At 43.6% G+C, this 25,555-nt stretch overlaps 1 protein-coding gene across 1 annotated transcript; it reads right to left on the bottom strand.

Moving 5' to 3' along the window:
- Positions 1–1,356: 1,356 nt before the first annotated feature.
- Positions 1,357–14,704, bottom strand: LOC142217557 (guanylate-binding protein 1-like). The gene is made up of 11 exons (XM_075285846.1): positions 14,614–14,704; positions 12,631–12,810; positions 12,383–12,510; positions 11,708–11,817; positions 10,896–11,083; positions 8,569–8,817; positions 6,015–6,295; positions 4,741–4,953; positions 4,081–4,183; positions 2,433–2,626; positions 1,357–2,254 (listed from the first exon to the last, which is right to left on the bottom strand). Exons 1-11 carry the CDS (start codon positions 14,627–14,629, stop codon positions 2,024–2,026), a joined length of 1,893 nt encoding a protein of 630 aa, XP_075141947.1. The 5' UTR covers positions 14,630–14,704; the 3' UTR covers positions 1,357–2,023.
- Between the last annotated feature and the right edge of the window lie 10,851 nt (positions 14,705–25,555).

Consider the following 25,555-nt stretch of genomic DNA (forward strand, 5'->3'; position numbering starts at 1 on the left):
AATCGAGGTTACAATCTATCTATGTGCCGAATTTCATTAAAATCCGTTCAGCGGTTTTTGTGTGATTGAGGAACAAACATCAAAATTTATAATATTAGTAGGATAGGATAGGATAGGATTAGTAGGATAGGGTGGTATTAAAGGGTATTATAGATGATGGACAATAGGGGGCCTCAATGCATGCAGAGGTATCTACTGACCTGTCTACTAACCACGAATAACAGTAAAATCCCATCAAGAGTTCACCAGCGGGGGGCGATGTGAAATAAAGCTCTTGTAGAGAGCCCTGTATGGGTCATTAGACAGCAGATGTGACGCCCCATTTACTTACACCAGCTGTTCTCAGCAGGGAAAACCTGTTGGAAACCTGCCAGAATGTTGGGAAGATGTCTTCACGCAACATGATCTCTGTCCTTTGTGAATTTTTTTTCTTTTTGGTAAAAAAAAAATATTTATCAGAAAATGTTGTTGTTCCAGAGGAGCCTGAGTCTGAAATGGCTATGAAAAACTCACATCTGCAGTAACCCTTACTGTGCCATGGCCCAAATGGGCCGTGGTTCTTCTTTTCTCACTGACTTCAGTTGGAATGTGTTCAGTCACGTTCATACTTCCTATGTATGGGCAGCCATCTTGTTCAGGTGACCACCTGCACCTTCTCCCACTAAGGGGGCATTTTGTGTATGGGGTAGTAAAGTGACACTTTGTTTATAGGCTCTTTGTGGGTGCTTTTACATTATTCGGACACTTTTTGCAGGGGTGGCTGTTAGGGAGAAATTGTAACTATTTTGGTGCACTATGGGAGTCACTGTGTGTGGAGCACTGTATAGGGGCACTATTACTGTATATGGATACTAAGGGGACACTGAGTGTGTGGGGGGGACTAAAAGGGCACTACCAGTGTTTAGAGAAGCCATGGAGGAAATATTGCACTATAGGGAGCACTTTGTGTATGAGGCACCATTGGGAGTAAATCATTGTATAGGGGCACTATTAATATATATGGGCATTGAGCGAACACTTGTATGTGGGGCACTGTCACAGTTTAGGGTCCCCATGGAGGAAATAAAACAACAGAGGCACTATGTATGTGGGAGGCATTAAGAAAACAAAGTTTTATTGCACTGTGGGGTGCTGTACTCTAAGGAGGGGGCTAAAAAGTCACGATTAATTTGTATGGACCCAACGGACGCATTTTATGGTGTTGGGGCACTATTACTGGGCAGGGAGTTATTGCCATCTGGGGCACTGTCTATTACGCAGACAATATAAGATAAGATAAGATAATCCTTTAATAGTCCCACATTGGGGAAATTTCAGCATGTTACAGCAGCCTAGTAATACAGATACAGGATAATACACAGTAATATAATACAGACGTAGACACACATAAGCTGAGAAGAGAAGATATACTAGGATGTGGGGATCTAGACTACAGGACAATCCCATGAATATTTAGTCTGCCCTTTGGAGGAGGGGTCCTGGAAGTGATAATCCGGCCCCCGCATACATAGCCCTGATCTCAGCATCCCAGTTTGCCTGGGATGATATGAAGAGTTACCTATGACATTATCCCTACAGTCATGTGTTACCCTCTTGTATCTGCCCCCTCCAATATGGTCTATAGGTTACTAATACAAAGTCAGGGACAGATGGAGTAATATTCCACTGCAGACTACTTAGAGCTTGTTGTTTCTGTGCAGGAGCTGAAGACACAAAATGGCAGAACATTTCTAATCAAGATTATTTGCAGCGTTGCTTTATTTTTTTTCTTCATTTTTGATGCATTGGAAGAAGCAAATGGAATGAATTCCAAAAACGTACACCGTCTTTCAATGAGATCAGATGGTAGACGGATGTTTGGTGGTGAGGAGCTGTCTAGAGAGGGAAAGCGGACATCTCTACAATGAAACAATTGCACTGGATGCCCTTGTTGTCTTCTGGGCTCAGTATGGTGATATGGACTATGGGGTGGGAATTGGGCCTTGATTTTGGGGTGGAGGCGGGTGAGCAGCTTCTGCAGGATTTAGAGCATCAAACTGTTATACGCTCCGATAGCTTCAGACTTGAGGATGTTTCCTCCCACTTCGATAAGTATGGGGAGGACGTCAGCGGCCACGCGCTTAAATGTTTCTTTGATGGGCTTATACCATACAGGATTTTCCAGTTGCTTCTCCTTCTCCGTATAGTCATCGATCTGCGCCTGGTACATGTTGGCTTGTCTTCTGAATCCTTGTTTTTCATAGGAATCCCGTTCCTGAGCAGACAGCAAGAAGAAGTAAATCCACAGGCCAGTGGCGGGCCAACTTTTTTGCACACATTCACTTTTTTAAGACAGTAATCCATGACTATTTTATAGATCCTACCAAACAATTGTTCTTCTACAATTCACCCCTGAAAACTTTGAGGTAAGAACCTTCATACTGTAGACTTACCCGTTCCTTGTCTTCTATCACTCGCCGTATTTCGGTTCTTATCAGTTTATTTTCTTCATTCAGTTTGTTGACCAACCCCGTTATATTCTCTTGGAGAGTTGTGTTCATATCTTGCCAGTTCTGTTTCTTTTGAGATTCTTCCAGTTCCTGCCTTTTTTGTTCCATCTCTTGAACTTTTTCCTTGGCTTTCTCCTCTGCAGAAGTAAGAATTGAGAAAAATTATTTTACCTGAAGTAGGATGAAATCAATGGCGTAGCTAGGAATGGCGGGCCCCAAGGTGAACATTTGACATGTATAATGATCGTGGTGTTTGTGGGGTTCGCGGGGTTCGTGGGCCCGCGGCCTTACTTACCGACTTACTTAGTTCTGATCATGGCGCCGGCGGCAGTGAGCCTGAGTGATGATCAGTAAGTAAATAGGGGCCATTATTCCAGGAGGTAACGGGCTATTAAAAAAGAAACGTCAGGGGCCCAGGCCCTGTGGCAGCTGCTACTGTTGCTATGCGGTAGTTACGCTTCTGGATGAAATATTGTCCAAATCTTATGTTCTCTGTCTTCAGTGTAAACTACATACATTTCTAGACCTATGTACACAATCTGCTCTGTGCAGGAACTTTAAGCAATACTTGGTTGCAGATGAATGACTCCTCTCTTTGGCATCTGTGCTGCTCTCCCACTTTGTGGGCGCTGGTCTCCAGTCCCTGCCCATGTGTTTGCTGTTTTTTTTTTTTTTTTTTTAAGAAACTGTAAACTCTCCTTCCTTTTTACAAACACTTCCCTGCACCTTTGGGCTATTTAAACCCCTTTCCCCCACATGAAGGTTCCTGAGCAATAAGAATAACTTGCTAGTCCATGTGAAGGTATATTCTGCTACTGTTACTCTGATTGCCTGCATTTGACCTCTGTCTGTTTGCCCAACTCTGAGCCTGCTCTACCTGCCCTGACCTCTTCCTGTTAATTGTACTGACTCCATGGCACCTGCCCTGACCCCTGCCTGATAACTGTCCTGACTCCATGGCACCTGCCCTGACCCCTGCCTGATAACTGTCCTGACTCCATGGCACCTGTCCTGACCTCTTCCTGATAACTGTCCTGACTCCATGGCACCTGCCCTGACCTCTGCCTGATAACTGTATTAACTCCATGGCACCTGACCTGACCTCTGCCTGATAACTTTTTTGACTCCATGCCAGCTGCTCTTTCTTGAATACTGTGATAGCTGAACTCTGCCTGCCCTGACCTCGACTTATCCACTTACCATGTCTTTGTCTGTCCCTTTGGTACCATGTATCTGCAACTTTTGACCTGCCTGGTTCAGCAACTACTAATCTGAGACTATTCCTAGACTTGATGGTTCCCTGCAAAGTTCAGATCCCTGTATGGGGAATGAATGCTGAAAACCAGGAAACTCCTTAGACAATGCCCTCAGGAATAGCCACAAGTCAAAACAGTTCAGATACACATTGGGTCCACACTCCATACAGTGTATATGATCTCTTATTGTTGACTATATGAAATTAACATAAAAATTCATAAACACAAGACTGAAACGTCAGAAAACCCCAAACTTAAGATATGAGTATGATATTAACTATGATAACCAATGTGGGACCAACAGGCAATAGACTTTGGTACATATGATCCCTCACCTTCCTGCTCCTTCTGCTTCTCAGTCAAGGCTTCATCACTTTTTAGAATAGTAATTTCTAGGGGTCCCTTAGAAGTGAGGTATTCTTGAAGCACGATTTCAGCCTACACAAGTAGAAAACATACTGGTGTGATTGTTCGATAAATGATGAACACTTAGTCTATGTGAACCAAAGACTTAACATTAAATTGCATAATCTCTGATCCAAGGGAAAACTTACATCAGATCTATCACTTAAAGCACAAATGACCAGAAAAGATCTTTATGTAAGTTCTTGAGTAAAATAGACCAACTAATAAGAGCCAGTAACCATTGCACAAAAACATCAGAGCCGACTGCGCATGTGTGAATTTTAAATCCAGAAGAAGCCATTGGAAGAAGACATCGCGGAGAGGCGTGCCAGAAGAAGACAGAGGCCATCGCTGGAGAGTTTTCTCGTTGCACTGGAGACGCCCCTAGTGCTGTTTGAGCATTGGGGACCACCCAAAGTGCTACTAGAAAACTCATTTACATACCAAAGAAAAGCGGAATATCTACAAAATGGCAGTGTGGAGAAAACTTCTAAAAGTAGAAGAATAGCCTTTCTCAAGGCTACTCCTACGTGTTACGGAGAATAAATGGGATTCTAATGATAGAATCTCTTTAAATATCTTTCACCGACCTGAACGCCTTTCCCAGGCTCCATGTGATATTTATCCTTTATGGCTTTTATATCTTGCTTGAATTTTTCATGTCCACCAGGAATGGAGTATAATGCTTTAGCTAAAGCTTCCTCGTGTTCTTCGGAATGTTTCTTAATCAGGGCTTCACATATCTCCCGTGATTTTGCCTCATTCATTTTACAGAACTCCTCCTTCTTCTGTTGTACCAGTCCCTAACGGAAGAAACACACGAGCTTCAATTAGTTGCGGATTTATTGGTCCATACCAAGGTCAATATGTAGATTTGTCCACCTTACCTTGCTGAAATGTTTAAGGACCAGAGATGAGCAATCTGACTAGTAATGAGCTGGGTTCGTTACTAATTTTCCATAAATTTTTGGTTTGACTGAACCTATGAGTTTTGGGGTTCACCACCTACGAATCACTATTATACTCTGGGGTCTCTTCAGATTCCAGAGTATAATAATTGGAGTCCAATGGAAATTGCAGTAAAATAATAAACACTGATACTCACCTTGCCTCACTTCTCCTGGGCACTCTTATGGTGTCTGATGCTCCATCATGGTCCTCATCCGGCCTTATGAGTGATGTTTCAGGTCTGAGAATTTCTGAGCCCTATGATTGGACCTCAGTGGTCACGGGGGGTGCACCAATGTCATGACACTTGCGTCAAAGCACCATGACGGCGGTGCGCTGCACAAAACCAGTGAAGTTCAATCACAGACACAGTGATCCTCGAAGGCGACCACAATAGAGCCCATGCGAGGTGAGGAAACAGTGTTGATCTTTTTACCAGACCTCCCTTGGGCTGAAGAGTTCCCAGAGCATAACTAAACTAAACAGAGTTCAAACCTTGTGAATATACACAAAACTGATCTCTCGAGGCTCACGCACCTTTATAAAGGACCCCCGACATATTAGCAAAATCCTTAACCACCGGTGGTCACACATAGACACATATAAGATATTCCAAAAAATAAAAGCTGAAAGGGAAGGTAAGGAAGAACACATCAGTATGGAGGACTCGGGATATTTTCTGGTCTAGCTATGGATGGAGTATTTCTATATGTGGGCTCTTAGGTGGGTTTAGGTCGCAGTTAGGATTTTTTCTGATTTGTTGTTAAAACTTATCTTTGTTTCCTCCACGTTTTTCTCATGATAAATCTTGTCGAATCCTTTTGGAGTAATGAGATGTAAAACACTTGAATAACAACGAGAAGGACCATAAGGACATTTCAAGAAGGGATACTAAGTGATTGGAAAGAAGACTCACCATAAATTCTGTCTGATATTTGTATTCTGTGTCCTTAAAGGACCTTTTCAAAAATTTCTGAAGAGCTTCATTCTCACATTGTCTGCTGAGCTCAAGGAACTGGTTCAGAGTGTCGGTGGGGAAGACAATGCTTTCCTTCATCCTGCTCTCATAATGTTGTACAGCCTCCTGGACAGCCGCCTTGTTTTCTATGTCAGACAATGTATGGGCCACGTCCTCCATGCAGGCAGTATTGTGAGTCATTATTGCTTCAGTGTAACTTTGTGCCAAATGACCAAGTTCTGACAACAAAAAATGTACTATATGAATAGACAAACTAATAAATTGCCGTAATGAAGGGGGCACATATTATTACATTTATTGTGGGGATTGATGGAGAATCCAGACATCTTTATAGTAGGATTGAGATAATAGTGTATGGAACCTTCTAGGGGCCATTGTAGTCTATTCTCAGGTAGAAATATTGGTCTACTCTCTGGTGGGGATAGTAGTCTACTCAGTGGCGTAACTAGGAATGGCGGGGCCCTGTGGCGAACTTTTGACATGGGGTCCCCCCACCCCGACCATCGAAGACCCCAACTGACACCCCCTCCATTCCTGCGCTCTCTATTATACCCCATAGTGGCCCTGCACGCGTTATTATGTCCCATAGTGGCCCCTGCACACAGTATTATACCCCATAGTGGCCCCTGCACACGGTATTATGCCCCATAGTGGCCCCTGCACACAGTATTATGTTCCATAGTGGCCCCTGCACACAGTGTTATATCCCATAGTGGCCCCTGCACACAGTATTATACCCCATAGTGGCCCCTGCACACGGTATTATGCCCCATAGTGGCCCCTGCACACAGTATTATGTTCCATAGTGGCCCCTGCACACAGTGTTTTATCCCATAGTGGCCCCTGCACACAGTATTATACCCCATAGTGGCCCCTGCACACGGTATTATGCCCCATAGTGGCCCCTGCACACAGTATTATGTTCCATAGTGGCCCCTGCACACAGTATTATACCCCATAGTGGCCCCTGCACACAGTATTATACCCCATAGTGGCCCCTGCACACAGTATTATACCCCATAGTGGCCCCTGCACGCATTATTATGTCCCATAGTGGCCCCTGCACATGGTATTATGTCCCATAGTGGCCCCTGCTACCCTGGTACTTACGCCACTGGCCATGGATACAAATATCACCATGGGATATCTGGGATCGGCCTGGTCACTCTTACACTGCTACATGATTTGATAGATACATATCCATATTAGACCAAGTTCACACACAGCAGTATTATTAGGTACAATGTCACAGCATTACCACATCCCAGTACTATAGCTAGAGCTGTAGCGCTTGTGCCTCATAATACTACCGTGTGTGAACCTGGTCTAATATGGATATCGGTTTTCGTGCACTTAAGGTCGAGCTGGTTCTTTATATTTTTGAGCTGTGGACTTTTTTGTTTTTTAATATGGATATGTATCTATCAAATCATGTAGCAGTGTATGAGTGACCAGGCCGATCCCAGATATCCCATGGTGATATTTTGCCAGCGCTGCTGCCTTCACAACCACTCACCTCTCTCTGCCTTCACAAGCGCTCAGCGCGGCCTGCTCCTCAAAATGGACTCGCCAGCTCCTTCCTGCAAAATAAGTCTCTGCCCCCAGCGTCAGGACGCACGCTGAGGGAGGAGACATTGTTGAAGGTCCTGTTGAGGCCTACGCGGGGTGAAAAGCGAACACCCCACAAAGGCTAAAAGATAGGTCACCGCCTGTCAGACCGCCCCCCCCCCCCTCCGACCAGAGAGGAAGGGGGGGGGGGCGAGTTTCAAGAAGTAAAATAAATAAATAAATATATTATATTTATTTATTTTTATGCATATTGACATGTCAGGGGCCCGGGCCCCCTGACGTGTCGGGCCCTGAGGCAGCTGCTACCCCTGCTACTGTGCTAGTTACGCCACTGAGTCTACTCTCTGGTGGAGAGATTAGTCTTCTCTTAGGTGGATATATTAGTCTACTCTCTAGTGTGTATAGTAGTCTACTTTAAGGGTGTTGATGGCAGTCTACTTTAAGTTTGAGATAATATCCTACTATTAGGTGGGGACTGTTATACCCCAAACCACCCGCCCCACCCCACCTCCCCATACAGCGGTCACCAACTAAGAGGAAGATGACACTCCATGGACTGTTATACCCCAAATCAGCCACCCCCCCATACTCTCCCCCTCGACTCCAACTACCCCCCCCCCCCACTTTACTAGCTTTGGCAATGCCAAATATCCATTCGGACGTGCCAATAAAGCCGATTTGATTTAATTTGATATCGTTCTACTCTAATGAGTGAGTATAGTAGTCTATTCTCAGGTGGGAATATTGGTCTACTCTCAGGTAGAGATATTGTTTACGCTCTGATGGGGATAGTAGTCTACTTTGTGGTAGATATATTAGTCTACTCTCTGGTGGGGATATTTGACTATTCTTGGATGAGGATATTATTCTACTCTCCACATGTGTTAACAGATGGAATCCCTTGAATGTTAAATCTACTCACGTCGTCCAGTAACATTGATGGCGCCTATCATTTTTTTCACTTCAGCTTCCTGGAAGATGTAGTCACAGAATCGCTTCGTCTGCTCCAAAAATTCAGGTTGCAATTGACTCTCGGAAATATTATCCATGTTCTGAAGGTCTTCTTTTTCTGAAGATGGCTGATCAAACACAAAGCACTTGCGGCTCTTAAAGTACATGCAGAGACGTTTCCTTAGTCTATTATAATCCTCGTCCTTGATTGATTTTTCCTCTGTATTAAGAAAAATAAATAAAATGTTTTATATATATATATATGTATATATATATATATATATATAGTAGTAATTCTAGAGGAAAAAACGTGGATAGAGTGTATGTATGTATGTATGTATGTATGTCACTGAGGATTCTTGCTTTGTTGATGTAATCCAGGTTTTAGGAGTGACCACAGACCCTTGTGGGGAGGTCGTTCCCATACTCCATCCAGGGATTTCCTTATTACCTGCCCTAATTTAGGGTGGTGAACAGTGCACGAGTATGGTGTGTGTCACTGGGAACAACAGACTGGATGGAGATCCTTTGGAGATGGAGACGTCCCTGGTTTCCCACAATTAAAGCAGTAGATCACCTTTCAATTACCCATCCCATATAGGGGTTAATGCCAGCCACTACAGGTGTGCGTGGTCTACTATCCAATTCTATCTCTTGAGCTATACCCCCAACACTTCTTCCTCAATGTCTGAGGCTAAGTTCACACTGGGTTTTTTGGTCAGGATTTTGAGGCTGTATCCAGTTCTTTTTTCCAGGAGCCGGAAAAAGAAGCGACATGCTCATTCTTTCAGGCAGATTCACCTCACAACATCTGCCTGAAGACAATCCCTCCGAACTAGGCCCATTCATTTGGGCCTAATCCGGAGCGGAGTGTGCGACTGGATGCCGTTGCACGGCATCGGCATCCAGTCGCAGCTACCCGTATTTTGGACGGGTAGCTCAGGTTGCGGTCCAAAAAAACTCCATGTGAACTTACCCTAAGGCCGGGGCCCCACGGGCCGGAAACACCGCGATTTGCCCAAATCCCATCCCCACTTTGCGGAAAAAATCGCAGTGCTGACACGCTGAGATTTCCAAAATCGTTGCGGTTTTCAAAATGGCAGCATGTCAATTATATCTACGTAAACGCCGGCGGCTTCCCCATAGATATAATCGTAACAGAAAGTCTGCGAAGGAAAACTCTGGCCCAAGGGGACTTAGCCTTAGAGTATTTGCACACAAACAAATCCCCCTTCTGTTTTTTCTGGTACGTGGTCTCTCCTGTTTACCAATTTCTCAAATGGTTTATCTTCCCATTGTTCTGGGAGTGGTACAGCATTAAAGCCCAATCACCGAAATTAGTTACTCCACCAGGTTAGACACAGTACATATACAATGCAAACATGGCATTTATCCAAAAAAAGGAACAAGGATCTTTATCCCCTTCCCAACATCCACTGTACTAGTATGGCAGATGGTGGGTGTTTAAAGGGGCTCCATCAGCAAAATTATGCTGTATGAGCCCCACATATGCCTGAATAGCCTTTAATAAGGCTATTCAGGCACTACTAATCTTATTTTAAGCCCCCCCCCCCCCCCCCCCCGACCGCCCACCGTGCATGTTAAGTATAATTTGCATATTCATTTTTAGGGTATTATTTTAAAATGGAGGGGGGGGTTAAAATAACATTAGCGGTGCCTGAATAGCCTTTTTTAAAGCGGGAAAAAAGTCAAAAGTGCCTTTTTTTAACTGTTTTGCCTATGTGAAAATGTTAATATAATGTAATTAAAGTAATAGCAATTCCCTAAAATGGTATAACTAAAAAGTACACCCAGTCAGTCAGGCTACCTCTGGCGAGCACATAGAGGGCTGTGTATTTGAGTCTTCCCTTTAGAGTAAGTTCAGGTGGAGTTGTTTGGACCAGAACTTGGAGCGGAGGCCGCCTCAGGTTCCGGTCCAAAAAACGGGTCGCCGCGACCGAAAGCCGGTGCACTGCACCGGCATCCAGCCGCGCACTTCGCTCCGGATTAGGCCCAATGAATGGGCCTAGTCCGGAGGAGGGAGTGTCTTCAGGCCGAATCGCGAGACGAAACAGCCTGAAGAATGAGCATCTTGCTTCTTTTTTTCAATGAGAGCCGCTCAGGAGCTTTTTCCGGCTCCCGGAAAAAGCTCCTGAGTGGCTCCCACAGACCTGGGCCTGTGTTTCTGTCTACCAAACCCCTGCACTACTACTGTGCAATGTAATATTACTTATGAGGCTTGTTCTTCTTGTACACTTTAACCTCTTCAGGACCTCCAGGTGTCTTCTTAATACTTACTGTGTCTCAACTTTAGAGCGTTCTCCAGATATTCATCCTCCGTAACTGGTTTCCCATCCACAGTAAGCTTCAAATGGAAATCTCTCACAGCCCAGATGAAAATGGGAAAATGCAGGGAAAACTCGGCCTCCTCGTCATCATTGTCTTGAGATTTCACCTTGATCAGTTCTGCAATTTCTCCCACTAATCTATTCGGTGTTGATAAGGAAATACAGCCAAATTATATATTATTATTTATGTATTTACCAAAAACATGTACGTGGTTTAGAAATCGCAATGGTACTGCTAAGATTATGGTAATTCTAGATTGTCCAGGTCGGACTATATGTTGGACGCTGCTTCTACGAATCTGACTTTGGAAATTTAGTGAAACGATGCAAAAAATCTAGAGTTACACCATCTGAGGCTTATACAGACGGTTTTATACCAAGTAGGGGCCAGAAAAGGGGGCATTGTACCATGTGGATGCCAGTGAAAGGTTCATTACACCGTATGGGGTCTGGGGTTGCCCCAGTCAAGATGTTATTAGTATTTTTGGTTTGGTGAGTCTTTCGTGGTTACTTAAATATTTGTAAGGAGCAAAGAAGGAACTTACGTGTCTATGAACTATGACCTTGTGACTGATGCAGAACTGCCAAAAATGGCTGCACGGTTATAATTTTCAACCCTTCGGTAAGAGGAAAATCTCAGGAGCTAAACTGGTGACAATGTGGTAGAACCTTGGTGGATTTATGACCCTAGACCTTGATCAAATGTTCACTTTTATACAATATAATTGAATGTAAACTTTTATGTAACTTCTCCAAGGATACTTCAACTTGTCCATGGCATCTTGGTTGATTGTCCCCATGCTATTATACACCAGGGCGCTACTCAGAAGAACAGCGAGGCTGAAGATCCTAATGTCATTTTTCTTGTCCCCCTATGAAAGAAAAAACTTCTTAATGGCAGAATTTAACAAAGCCAGGTAAGCAGGCCTTATGTGCCAAACCACAAAAAGTTTGCAACGTTTTGCTAGCTTATAGGTATGGGGCTGAACTATGGGGGCCTGGGCCACTGCAACCTGTCAGATTGATCATATAGTAGTTTATGGTGTAAATTATAACAGAAATGTAGGCTAGCATGTAGCATTTGCCTTCTCGCAGACTCATAGAGTCTCGAGATCTATTTTCCTTTGATTTTGGAGGTCCTATAAAACCAAAGGAAAAACTTACTCGTCTTAGAACCATTCATGTCTTACAGCCTACATATTGTCAATCTTCCTTCAATGATTTTAGTTGCAGAAGATTTAGTAAAATCAAACTCTTAGGAGGACGATGGTCGGGGGTGATGAGAACTCTCAGGATCTGTGCACCCAACCATGTTAGGTCATGCTTCAGTCCTATTGTTTTGGTGGAATCTTCTGCTGTGTAAGAACTGTCCATGGAAGCCTCATACATTCATACATACATACATGCATTCATGGAAGCTACATCCATTGACTTTACCTTCTCCACATCACCCAGACCTTCGGTGTCCAGTAGAACCAGCACATGGTTTGCCTTAGTAGGATGAGGAATGCACCACATCCAGATGCCTTTGGTCTCGGATTGCACGTTGTAGCCCAGGTTGAATCCTGTAGATGTTAAATATAGAAAAGTTTTATTGAAACCAGAATTTGAAATGAAGGTGTAATCCTATACAGGGTTGGACTGATAATTTTGGTGACTTCATCTATTTTTCTATAGTACTGCACCTTTCTTGGCTCCAGCTAATTTGTTCATCAGATAGGACTTTCCTGTTCGATACAGGCCGACTATTGATACCACCACCACCGGCTGGCTGATTCTGGTCAGGATGTTTATGGCTTCTGGATTCACAGATAGCTTTCCATCCTCAGAATTCTTAATCAGACACAGAGGGCTCTCCATTATAACTTCAAATGACAAGTAAGCGTTAAATAAAGAGTTAATCACGATGATGAATTATATCGTTACATTGTGGCTAGATACAGTTCTCCACCACTAGAGGAACTCACAATATACTGGACTCACATTATACTGGTGCCTACCTTGGGTGGGCCTTCTGACTAGGAATGTCAAATGGTGGGGAGGAATGGGTTAATTTAGAAAGAAATGGAGGGTTATGAGACAAGGCGGAATATTGCACCTGATCAGTTGGGGGGGGGGGGTGAGTCTGAGGGGTGTAATATACAAAAGGGATGGGGTCTACAGAGAGCAGCGGCCCACCAGCCCATCTGCCACTTTATGTCTTCTATCATCTGTTATGCTTATCACTGACCTATGGGGAAGTCTGTTGCTACATAGGGCTGGTAAGGGATCTCAAAAAGATATACATCATGTGAGGATTGGGGGCCATTACAGATTTTGGATCTCCCACAATATGCATTGTTCTATTGAGTTGATGGGAGAAGCTTCAGGGTGGGTTGGGGTTGAGGTTTAGCAATATTAAAGGGGCTTTATCACTGGGAAAGGTCATTTTTAACTAATCACATCCTTGCATAGCCTTTAGAAAAGCTATTCCACACCTACCTATAGTATGTAGATTGCCTCAGTGGTTTCTGAAGTTCCCAGCAGCACTTGTCTCTCCTATTATCTCCTATGTGTGTGCAAACAGGGTTCTATTAAACAAATATGTGCTTATACTACCTGTATCCTCCTCTTCATTCCCGCACTGGGCCGGCTGTCACTTGAGAGTGTTGTTTGTCCTATCAATGTGATGTCACCGCTGCAGACACTTTGTATACAGGCATAACATTGTACTGACAATCGGCCCAGCACAGGAATGGCGGAGAGGATGTGGGTAAGTACCGTATACGCGCACATTGGCTTCCTAGCTCTCACTTCCTGACTGCATGTAAGTTTTATTTCCGGACAATCCCTCTAATACAAAGGTGAAAACTCTTCATTACATATTGTTCAATGTTCAGCAAAGCAAAGGTTAAGTCAGTGCGTGAAGAGTTAATGACCTGTGTCTGTGCCAGCAGCAGAAGAGAAAGTGAAAGGAGACTAAGGGTGTGTTCACACTAACAAGCTTCTTGCTATCTGTTATGTTAACGGGGAGCAGACAGACTTGTACAGGTCTATGGACGTATTCACACATCTGGAAGTGCCCGATCTGAGAAAATCACTGCTGTCCTAGTCTGGATGGTTTATATCAGGGGTAGGGAACCTTTGGCTCTCCAGCTGCTGTGAAACTACAACTCCCAGCATTCTCCATTCACTTCCATGGGAGTTCCAAGAACAGCAGAGCAAGTATGCATGCTGGGAGTTGTAGTTTTGCAACAGCTGGAGAGCCGTACGTCCCCTACCCCTGGTTTATATGGATGTAAATAGCACTAGTTATAGTATATGGACTTATCAAAGTTAGGACTACAACTCCCAGCAGAACCGATGAGCCCTATATGTATACACAGTACAGCTGTATCCATCATGTCTGCCGCAGGTGTTACGTGTCCTCTGTGTCTCTATGACTTATTAACACGACAAAGTCATTACAGCTACACGCAGTGCACTACCGAAACAATATACTGTATATTGTACAACCATATAAGTGCAGATGTAGCAGAGCTGAGTTGCAATCTGTCTGTGGTGATATATAGGACTACAGACAAAACAGCAGCTAAATAACAAATCCAACTCTGCTACATGTGCTGAACACAGCAGGGCTCTGCTATATAAGGAGACATTACATGGTGACAGATAATGACAGCTATTACCGGAGGATCCTGACATGGCGCAGAGCGAGGACGTCTGGTGGCAGAAGAAATCCGTGCAGACCAAGTGTGAACCTGGCTATATAAACTGTGCGTGCAGGATGAGGAAAAGAGAAAGTGAAAGGAGAACAAAGATCAAAAGTCGCTTCTCTGTTACTATGTGAAACCTGAGCGGAAACTGCAAACAAAGGAGAGGAAAATATTTATATATCAGACAAACTGCAGAGGTGTTGAGCTGCACATAGCGTGATACAGAGAAAAGATTTGTCAGTATTGTGAAATAGAAGTATTGCAGGATATTGTATGACTGGTGAAATCCACTGTAAGGATTGAAAATAATGGTTAAAAAATGCTTAAAATTTTTTTTGTTTTTTTAAATTACCCATATTTTTCGGACTATAAGACGCACTTTTTCCCCCCCCAAATTTGGGGGGAAAAGAAGGGTGCGTCTTATAGTATGAATGTGGCCGCAATACAGACCCGGCATCCGCTGTAATAGGAAGGTGGATGCCGGGGAGGGTTAGACGCCGGCACATGTAGCGGGGCCTGAGACATCACTACACTCCTGCCCTGCATGAAGCCAGCAGCACCAGGAGTGATGCTGCTATTCCGCTCCTCCATCCCTCCCGGCAATAGCAGCATCACTCCTGGTGCTGCTGGCTTCATGCAAGGCAGGAGTGTAGTGATGTCTCAGGCCCCGCTACATGTGCCAGCGTCTAACCCTCCCCGGCATCCACCTATTACAATGAATGCCAGGTCTGTATTGGCGGCCCCTTCCCCCCCACCCAAAGTGTAAACTACCCCCCCCCCCTTCCCCGGGCCCCATACCTGTAAAGTTGCAGGCCGGCTCCTGCGTGGCGATATCGCAGGAGCCGACCTGTTCGGGTGACAGCCAGGAGCCTAATGAAGGCTCCCAGGCCTGTCATTGCTATATTACCATTGTGGCTAGTCTATGACCAGCCGTAATAGTAATATACAGAATGTCCCATAGACGGCAATACAGTTTACAGTCCTTTCCCTAGAATACAATGTGGCCTTGCAGCTGTTGCAAAACTACAACTCCCATATATTAAATATTTTTACCATTTTTTGCTTCAAAATGTTTTTTCCCTATTTTCCTCCTCTAAAACCTAGATGTGTCTTATAGTCCAGTGCGTCTTATAGTCCGAAAAATACGGTAATATCCCATACAGAAAGTGCTGTAATGGAAATAGGATCTGACTACAATCCCCTAGAACAAAAAAAAAAAAAAAAAAAGATAAAGTGATCAAAAGGCTGAATTTACTTTTATAATTGTCCGGCCAGATTAGAGCTCCACAGAGGGACATACAGTGGCGTGCAAAAGTTTGGACACCCCTGGACAACATGACTGTTATTGTGAACAGTTAAGCAAGTTGAAATGTTCTATAAAAGGCATAAAGTTGTAGATTAAACTCACTTTGTCTATGATTTTAAACAATATCAGTCTATTATTATATTTGAGTACAATTTTTGGAGTGAAAAAGGGAAACGAGTTCCTTACAAAAGTTTGGGAACCCTTGTAGATTTGTGTGCTCATATAACTTTGACCAAGGTCTCGGACCTTCATTAGCCGGTTAGGGTTATGGCTTGTTCACGGTCATGGTTAGGGAAGGCCAAGTGATGCAAATTTTATAGCTTTATAAATCCCCAGTCGCCTCTTTGTGCCAAAATACAGCAGCCATGGGTTCTTCTAAGCAGATGCCTAGCACTCTGAAGATGAGAATGATGGAGGCCACAAAGTAGGAGAAGGCCATAAGAAGATATCAAGCGTTCTCAAGTTGTCCTTTCCTCAGTTCGAAATGTAATTAAGAATTGGCAGTTACAGAAACAGCAGAGGTCAAGATAATGTCTGGAAGACCAACAAAATATTCAGAGACAACTACTCGTAGGATTGCCTGGGTGGCAAATCAGAACACCAGTTTGACTGCAGAAGACTTTCAAGAAGATTTAGCAAACTCTGGAGTTGTGGTACATTGTTCTACCGTACAGAGATACCTGCACGAATATGGCCTTCATGGAAGAGTCATCAGAAGAAAACCTCTCCTGTGTCCTCACCATAAAATTCAGCATCAGAAGTTTGAAAAAGAACATCGAAACAAGCCTGAATCATTTTGAAAACAAGTCCCATGGACTGATGAGGTTTAATAGAAATCTTTGGCCACAATGATCAAAGGGCACAGAATTTCAGGAAAAGAACATGTCTCCAACCATTAAAGGGAGTCTATCATTGGCTATAGCGATTTTTAACTAAGCATATATTTGCATAGTCTTTATAAAGGTTATTCTAGACATACCATTTATTCATTAATCCTCCCAGCTATCTTTGAATTAGCCCATTTTTATTATTATGATAATTAGGCACCACAGAGCATCGGAAGTCTCTGTGATATTCTCTGAGCACTGATGATGACGACTCATCAGTCTCCATGCTCTCACCTCCCCCTGTTTACACATACAACACAAGCAGTGCTCCGAGAGCATCACAGAGACTTCCGGTGCTCAGTGGTGGCTAATTAGCTTATCAATAAAAAGGGGCTGAGTCAAAGATGGCTGGGAGGATTAATGAATAAATGGTATGTCTAGAATAACCTTTCAAAAGGCTATGCAAATATGTGCTTAGTTAAAAATCACTATTTTTACTATTTCACTGCACTTTTAGCTTTCTAATACATTGTATGGAATATTAAATGATGCCATGAGGATGTACAGCCGCTCCTGCTGGGAAGGAGGGAAGGAAAAAATTTAAATTTAAATATTTATTGCATTGGGAAGAAGTTAATAGGAGCAGAATCTAGAGAGGCCGGACTAAAGGCTAGGCTATAAAAAGAAGGCCTACGTGACAGGGCTGCTAGGAGATAGGAGAAGGGATGGGAAGGCGTTAGTTTGGCCATTAGATTAAGAGTTGAAGAGAAGGGGGAGGGAGTATTTATGGAAAGAGTGAGTCAGGAGAGAGTATCCCAAGGACACACAGACCCCACCCGTCCTGTTTATGGTTCAGTTTGGGATTGGTGAGTGGTTGTTTGTCACAGTATCTTGGCAGAGGGATCCTGGAAGCTGGTGGGGTATGGAAATGGTTGTGGTGGGGAGGGTCCCAGGGTAGCGGCTGAACTCCCCAGGCCATTTGGTAAGTTCTGGATGAGTTTGTCTTTTTGGTCAACTGGAAGGGATTACGAGCACCAAGGAGCTTTAAGACGCTGGTGCCCCCAAGCTAGTGGGAAGAGTCTGGGGATAATATTCCTGGTGCTAAGGGAAGATATATATTTGACTTTGACAGGTTGTGGGATTTGAGGACCTCCTTTGTCGGTTGTTATTTATGGTTATGCTTTGGCTAATTTAATCCATCCTGGTCTTGTGTCTTTATTTAATAAAGAAGCGACTTGGCAATGCCCTTGTTATGAAATATCATACCTAAAGACAACGTGAGGTCAGCGCCGCACCTCCCATGAGGCGACCGCTTCAGGCGGCGCTATGCCAGGGCCCCAGGGAGGGCGGCATTTTTGCTTACCTAAGCCAGTCCACCGAGCGGTGGATTGGGGAGGCCACTGGAACAGCGCTGCTCCAGCAGCCTCCCCTCACGCTCAGGCAGAGAGCAGGTCCTCTCCGTGCCTGCTCTCTGCCTGCGAACACCGCTAAGCCCCGCCCCTTCACTTAGCCCCGCCCCCTCCTCCGGGGGGGAGGGGGGCGGCTTTCTGTCATTCGCCTCGGGCGGCGAAAGGGGCAGGTTCACCCCTGCGTGAGGTCATTGGTGGAAATTGAACTTAGGAAAAAGTCTTCCATGCAGGACTTTTCTCTCTGTCGATTTTTGTTGGTTTTTGGAATGGAGTCTCCAGCACAGATGTGAACCTAGCCTTAGCAACACTATGGTGTAGTACCCCCACCCCCCCACTGTAACAATGCCTATGCAGTGACCGCCCCCTGGTGGCAGAATTTTATCTTTATGGCTGCTGGGTTTTTTTTCCCCTTGGATTTCATTGTAGAAAATTTCCTTCTCAGCAAATCAGTCCCTGCGAGTGTTCCTTGTACATGGTTTCAATCTCCGCCATCTCATGACACAGGCTGATATCCAGTGATATTATATATGGATGAGCTGCGATAAGTCACCTACAGTCATAGAGATTATAATGGTGTCAAATATTGTGACAATGACAATATAAAGACTGCTGGGTAATGGTGTGCAAAAAACCAAGAAAGATGTGACACTGATAAACACTGTCACCAAAAATAGCGAGAAGTAACCCAACCACACCTGATGGGCAAAACCATAGTCAGACGGGCAACATGTTTAGTGCTAATTTTGAGCAATTGTAGCATATTGTATGAGTATTGTAGTATATTGTATGAGTGATGAAATCTCTGGGAGGGATTGAATATAAAAGTGAAAAAAAGAAAAAGTTTCAATAAAATACATTCCCTCAAATTGTAGGACTTTTTGTCTGTGCAAAAAAAAACGGTTTCCAGGCGGAGAGGCCACTTGTGGACACCGACAGTTACCTTTAAAAACCTATTCACATGAATTAGTTTTAAAGCTGACCACCGGCAAGCCGTCCCCTGTTCAGTCTCCCCGGCACTTACGACGGAAATCCCGGGGCGGACAGCAGTGGTAGCGTGAACGCCGCTTAAGATAGAATCATAAGATCACGGTCACAAGGGGTTAAAAGGAATAAGTTACTGTTAATGTCTCAAGTTCATGTCTCACATAATACAGACAGGATACTGTGAAATATTGGCTCTAGCTTTTGTGGATTGGAAAGCAGAAATTCTAGAAGTGACCTTATAAACGTATACTATATATAGGTGCCAGGTAACCGCAATCACAGAACCTATAGCGTGTTTATCATTTACATGTCAGGTTATATAATGCATGTATTATGCATTTTGAGGTATAATAACTTGCCCTAGAGAGACCAGTCCACAGAGCGGCTGTGAAACCTACTAACCTTCCTACCTCTCCGGTGCTGTAAGGCTGGGTTCACATAGTTTTTTGGTCAGAAATTTGGTTAGGAATCCGCCTCAAAATCAGCCTCCAAAAAAAGCCTCACACGGGGTTTTTTGGTTCGGAATTTGAGGCAGAGGCCGCCTCAGTTTCTGGACCAAAAAATGGGTAGTTGCGACTGGATCCGCTCCAGATTAGGCCCATATGAATGGGCCTAGTCGAGAGGGAGGTGTCTTCAGGCGGATGTCGCGAGGCGAATCTGCCTGATGAATGAGCATGTTGATTCTTTTTTCCGGGATCCTCAACAAACCGATCCTGGAAAAAAGAACTGACCGGCTCCCATTGATTTTATTGGGAGACTTTTTTTGGTCAGGATTTTGAGGCAGATTCCGCCTCAAAATCCTGATCAAAATACCCTGTGTGAACATAGCCATAGAGTTCTATTGGGCGGCTTTTTTTAGAGGATGATTTTGAGGCAGATTCCTGACCAAAAAACTCTGTGTAAACTCAGCCGGAGGGTAAGTTCACACGTAGATTTTTGGACCGGAACCTGAGGCGAAGGCCATCTCAGGTTCCAGTCCAAAAGCCGGGTAGCCGCGACTGAAAGCCAGTGCAAAGCACCGGCATCCTGCCGCGCACTCCGCTCTGGATTAGGCCCAATGAATGGGACTAGTCCGGAGGAGAGAGTGTCTTCAGGCCAAATTGTGAGGCGACTTGCCCTGAAGAATGAGCACCTGCTTCTTTTTTTCCGGGAGCCGGAAGAAACGGCTCCCGGAAAAAACTCCTGAGCAGCTCCCATTGATTTCAATGGGACCGTCTTTTTGGTCAGGATTTTGAGGTGGATATGGCCTAAAAATCCTGACCAAAAAACTACGTGTGAATTAGGGTCCATTCACACAGAGTTTTTGGCAAGGAAAAAATCTGCTTCAGGAATTAGGAAATGTTTTTTTCCTCCAGCATAGTGTATGGACCTTGAAAAAAACGCTAGCGGTTTTTCCACGTTGTGTTTGCTAATTCCACATGGATTTTCCACCTCCCATTGACTGTGTTGGTTTTTGCAGGCAGAATCTGCCTGATGGAAGTTTTTTTTCCACTAGCAGAAAAAATCCACTAGCAGAAAAAAAAAACCTAGCAGAACCCATAGAACTCTAAAGGGAGGCTTTTTTTTCCACGTGGATTCTGACATGGATTCAGCGCCAAAATGCACGCCAAAAAATTCCGTGTGAATGGACCGTAAGAGTGAGGCTTTGGTTCACATCTGCACACGGGTTTCCGTTCGGTTTGAGGGGTCCGCTAGGAGACCCGCCCAAATGGAAATCTAGTCCGCATAAAAAAAGTGGATACCTTAGGAAACCCGTGGACCCCACATGCTTTCTGTTTGGTTTCTGCCCGAAAAAGGCAAAAAATGTTGAGCGGTGAACAGAATGTCCATATGGAGACCAGGCGCAAATGTGGACCAAGCCTAAGACAGTAGTTGGGGCAAATCAAAACCCCCTAACACTGCTATCTAGCACTGACCTATGGTATGACCACCGATATCCCAATCTCATGATTTACTTTGGTTCCTTTTGTCTTGTTGCTATTTGTGTTGAGAAAAAGCTGTTTGACGTAAAGTTTCACCTTCGCTGACATGTCTGATGTCATCAATGGAGACAGGGGTGCATCTTTTATGAGACGATGGCCTCAGGTGGCTCCTCATGGAATAAACTGGGGGGAACATTCTTTTTCCAAGCTGCTACTTGTATTATTGCAGCCGATACATTTTACTCACCCATCCATGCTCCTGTCCCGTGTGGTCTCTGTTGCCACCTCCAGGCGGCGCTGCACGTATATCATAACACTGAAGGATGCCAGGACATTACATCCAGCGTCCTACCATTTTTAGCGTCAACTACAGCGCACCCTGGAGGCAGCTGCGGAGCAGACAATTCAAAAAGCACGCCGCCGCCTGACGTATACTTGGCGGGACCTTATAAACATAGCTCATATATTGTTGGGGGCCAAAAGAAGTGGTCATGGAGTCAGAGCAGGGGTTAGAGTGAAGCTGTGTTTTGCCCACTGGTGTGAGGACCCTGTCTCATGGCTATTGTTGACTTTCTAGAGATCTACCTATTGGGAAGCCTTTACATTAATGGACAAGTATGCAAGATATTTCTCCCTGAGAGAAAACGCTGTTTTCTTGAGGAGAGACAGATTTCATTAATCAGGTATAGATCTTGGTCTGGAGATATTCCTGGGAACAATATGTGTAGATAAGACCACAAGCAGCCATGTACTATCTACTCATCTGTAGCTTAGCAGCGAAACAACTAAATAGTCATCTGTAATCTAGTAATGTCTGAACAAGTCATGTACATTGTGTGTAAAGCAGGTCGGATGTCTTATACTCAGAAGTGGCTGAGTCGTGACCTGGTTAACGTAACCACCAAAGTATGTCTCAACTTCTAGCTTTACAACACTCAGGAAGCATCACAATAAGCAGCATTAGATCCTGTGAGTGTTTCCCACACCAGAGAGATTCACAGGTTTGAACATTTGTCTACAGAACCTTTATAAAACGAATACCTTGGTGAAGAAAATGAAATATTACTGAGATATAGGACACAAATGTGATGAAATGGATGAAGAAAACCTAAAATTGTCTTTATTAGCTCTGTTAGCAAGAACATACAGTCCTATGAAAAAGTTTGGGCACCCCTATTAATCTTAATCATTTTTAGTTCTAAATATTTTGGTGTTTGCAGCAGCCATTTCAGTTTGATATATCTAATAACCGATGGACACAGTAATATTTCAGGATTGAAAAGAGGTTTATTGTACTAACAGAAAATGTGCAATATGCATTAAACCAAAATTTGACCGGTGCAAAAGTATGGGCACCTCAACAGAAAAGTGACATTAATATTTAGTAGATCCTCCTTTTGCAAAGATAACAGCCTCTAGTCGCTTCCTGTAGCTTTTAATCAGTTCCTGGACCCTGGATGAAGGGATTCTGGACCATTCCTCTTTACAAAACAATTCAAGTTCAGTTAAGTTTGATGGTCGCCGAGCATGATGGTCGCCGAGCCCGCTTCAGATCATCCCACAGATGTTCAATGATATTCAGGTCTGGGGACTGGGATGGCCATTCCAGAACATTGTAATTGTTCCTCTGCATGAATGCCTGAGTCGATTTGGAGCGGTGTTTTGGATCATTGTCTTGCTGAAATATCCATCCCCGGCGTAACTTCAACTTCGTCACTGATTCTTGAACATTATTCTCAAGAATCTGCTGATACTGAGTGGAATCCATGCGACCCTCAACTTTAACAAGATTCCCGGTGCCGGCATTGGCCAAACAGCCCCAAAGCATGATGGAACCTCCACCAAATTTTACAGTGGGTAGCAAGTGTTTTTCTTGGAATGCTGTTTTTTTTGGACGCCATGCATAACGCCTTTTTGTATGACCAAACAACTCAATCTTTTTTCATCAGTCCACAGGACCTTCTTCCAAATGAAGCTGGCTTGTCCAAATGTGCTTTTGCATACCTCAGGCGACTCTGTTTGTGGTGTACGTGCAGAAACGGCTTCTTTCTCATCACTCTCCCATACAGCTTCTATTTGTGCAAGTGCGCTGTATTGTTGACCGATGCACAGTGACACCATTAGCAGTAAGATGATGCTGCAGCTCTTTGGAGGTGGTCTGTGGATTGTCCTTGACAGTTCTCACCATTCTTCTTCTCTGCCTTTCTGATATTTTTCTTGTCCTGCCACTTCTGGGCTTAACAAGAACTGTCCCTGTGGTCTTCCATTACCTTACTATGTTCCTCACAGTGGAAACTGACAGGTTAAATCTCTGAGACAACTTTTTGTATCTTTTCCCTGAACAACTATGTTGAACAATCTTTGTTTTCAGATCATTTGAGAGCGGACTGTCCATGCTCGGCGACCATCAAACTTAACTGAACTTGAATTGTTTTGTAAAGAGGAATGGTCCAGAATCCCTTCATCCAGGATCCAGAAACTGATTAAAAGCTACAGGAAGCGACTAGAGGATGTTATCTTTGCAAAAGGAGGATTTACTAAATATTAATGTCACTTTTCTGTTGAGGTGCCCATACTTTTGCACCGGTCAAATTTTGGTTTAATGCATATTGCACATTTTCTGTTAATACAATAAACCTCATTTCAATCCTGAAATATTACTGTGTCCATCAGTTATTAGATATATCAAACTGAAATGGCTGTTGCAAATACCAAAATATTTAGAACTAAAAATGATTAAGATTAATAGGGGTGCCCAAACTTTTTCATAGGACTGTATTTTAGTTACCAAAAGGGTTAATAGAATCTAAAGCTGCGCTCACTATACTGCTGGTACAGTCACTGTGTACATACATTACATTACTTATCCTGTACTGATCCTGAGTTACATCCTGTATTATACTCCAGAGCTGCGCTCACTATACTACTGGTACAGTCACTGTGTACATACATTACATTACTTATCCTGTACTGGTCCTGAGTTACATCCTGTATTATACTCCAGAGCTGCGCTCACTATACTGCTGGTACAGTCACTGTGTACATATATTACATTACTTATCCTGTACTGATCCTGAGTTACATTCCGTATTATACTCCAGAGCTGCGCTCACTATTCTGCTGGTGCAGTCACTGTGTACATACATTACATTACTTATCCTGTACTGATCCTGAGTTCCATCCTGTATTATACTCCAGAGCTGCACTCACTATTCTTCTGGTGCAGTCACTGTGTACATACATTACATTACTTATCCTGCACTGATCCTGAGTTACATCCTGTATTATACTCCAGAGCTGCACTCACTATTCTGCTGGTGCAGTCACTGTGTACATACATTACATTACTTATCCTGTACTGATCCCGAATTATATCCTGTATTATACTCCAGAGCTGCACTCACTATTCTGCTGGTACAGTCACTGTGTACATACATTACATTACTTATCCTGTACTGATCCTGAGTTATATCCTGTATTATACTTTTTTAAGGCTATTCCTACGTATTAGGGAGAAAAAAAATTCAATTTTAATGATTGAATCCCTTTAGATAAATTTAAGGTGTGTCTTATACCAATCTTGTTCACCCCAAGACAAATCTTGGACCCAATCAACCTGAACCCAAAATGAGACAAATCCTGAAAGCCCATCTCTAGTGTGAACCTTAAACTAAATTGTTGACATTTTAGATATCACTTTTGGTTATATTATGTTTTGAGACCCTTCTTTTACATGTCCCAGCTCCCAAAACCTTCCACCATTCAGGGCAAAATGTACATAAATGATAACACAAGTGATGATTATTAAATGTTATTTATTGTGTTTATATGAAAAAGCAGCATAAGCCAAAAAATACAAAACAAATATCAAAGAAAATGCAAAAACACCACAATCAGAAATGGTCCCTAAAGTCCTTGTCCTGCATGTGACAGTATATCTCTGAAGACTCTGGATTATGAAGACAACATTGTGATTCCCTCTTTATCCTGGTTCCCCTGATTGTGGTTTATTAGTTATAGGGTTATTCCCATCTAGACAAATCACTGGCAAAGTCGGATTTACTTCTCCCCGTGACTTCCATAATGTCAGAGACTGTTGTGGCAGCCGAGCAGTTCTGCTTTATGTTCTTCTCGTAATGTATATAGATGAGAGTTACAGAAACAATGTAAGGCATCACTTCGGCTGTTGCTGGAAGTCCCGTCCTAGTGGCCAATATTTAGGAGCAGTAATTCCTATCCAGGCAACTGTTTGCCAATATGGGTAAAATCCTTTAATATATGGGGAAAGTATTTCGATTATTTGTGGCGTGATTCATGTATTCTACCAGTCAACCAGGTCTGTAGACACCTTGTACCAATAAGTGCTCACATCTAAGCCTTTGCCAGGCTCTATTCACCAGTTGTATGAGATGTGTCTGTGGTATTAGGAGGCTCTGGCCTACTAAGAATTTTGGTGCATTTGTGTGC

Source organism: Leptodactylus fuscus, chromosome 8 (assembly GCF_031893055.1).
Source record: "Leptodactylus fuscus isolate aLepFus1 chromosome 8, aLepFus1.hap2, whole genome shotgun sequence".
NCBI classification, from domain to species: Eukaryota; Metazoa; Chordata; class Amphibia; order Anura; family Leptodactylidae; genus Leptodactylus; species Leptodactylus fuscus.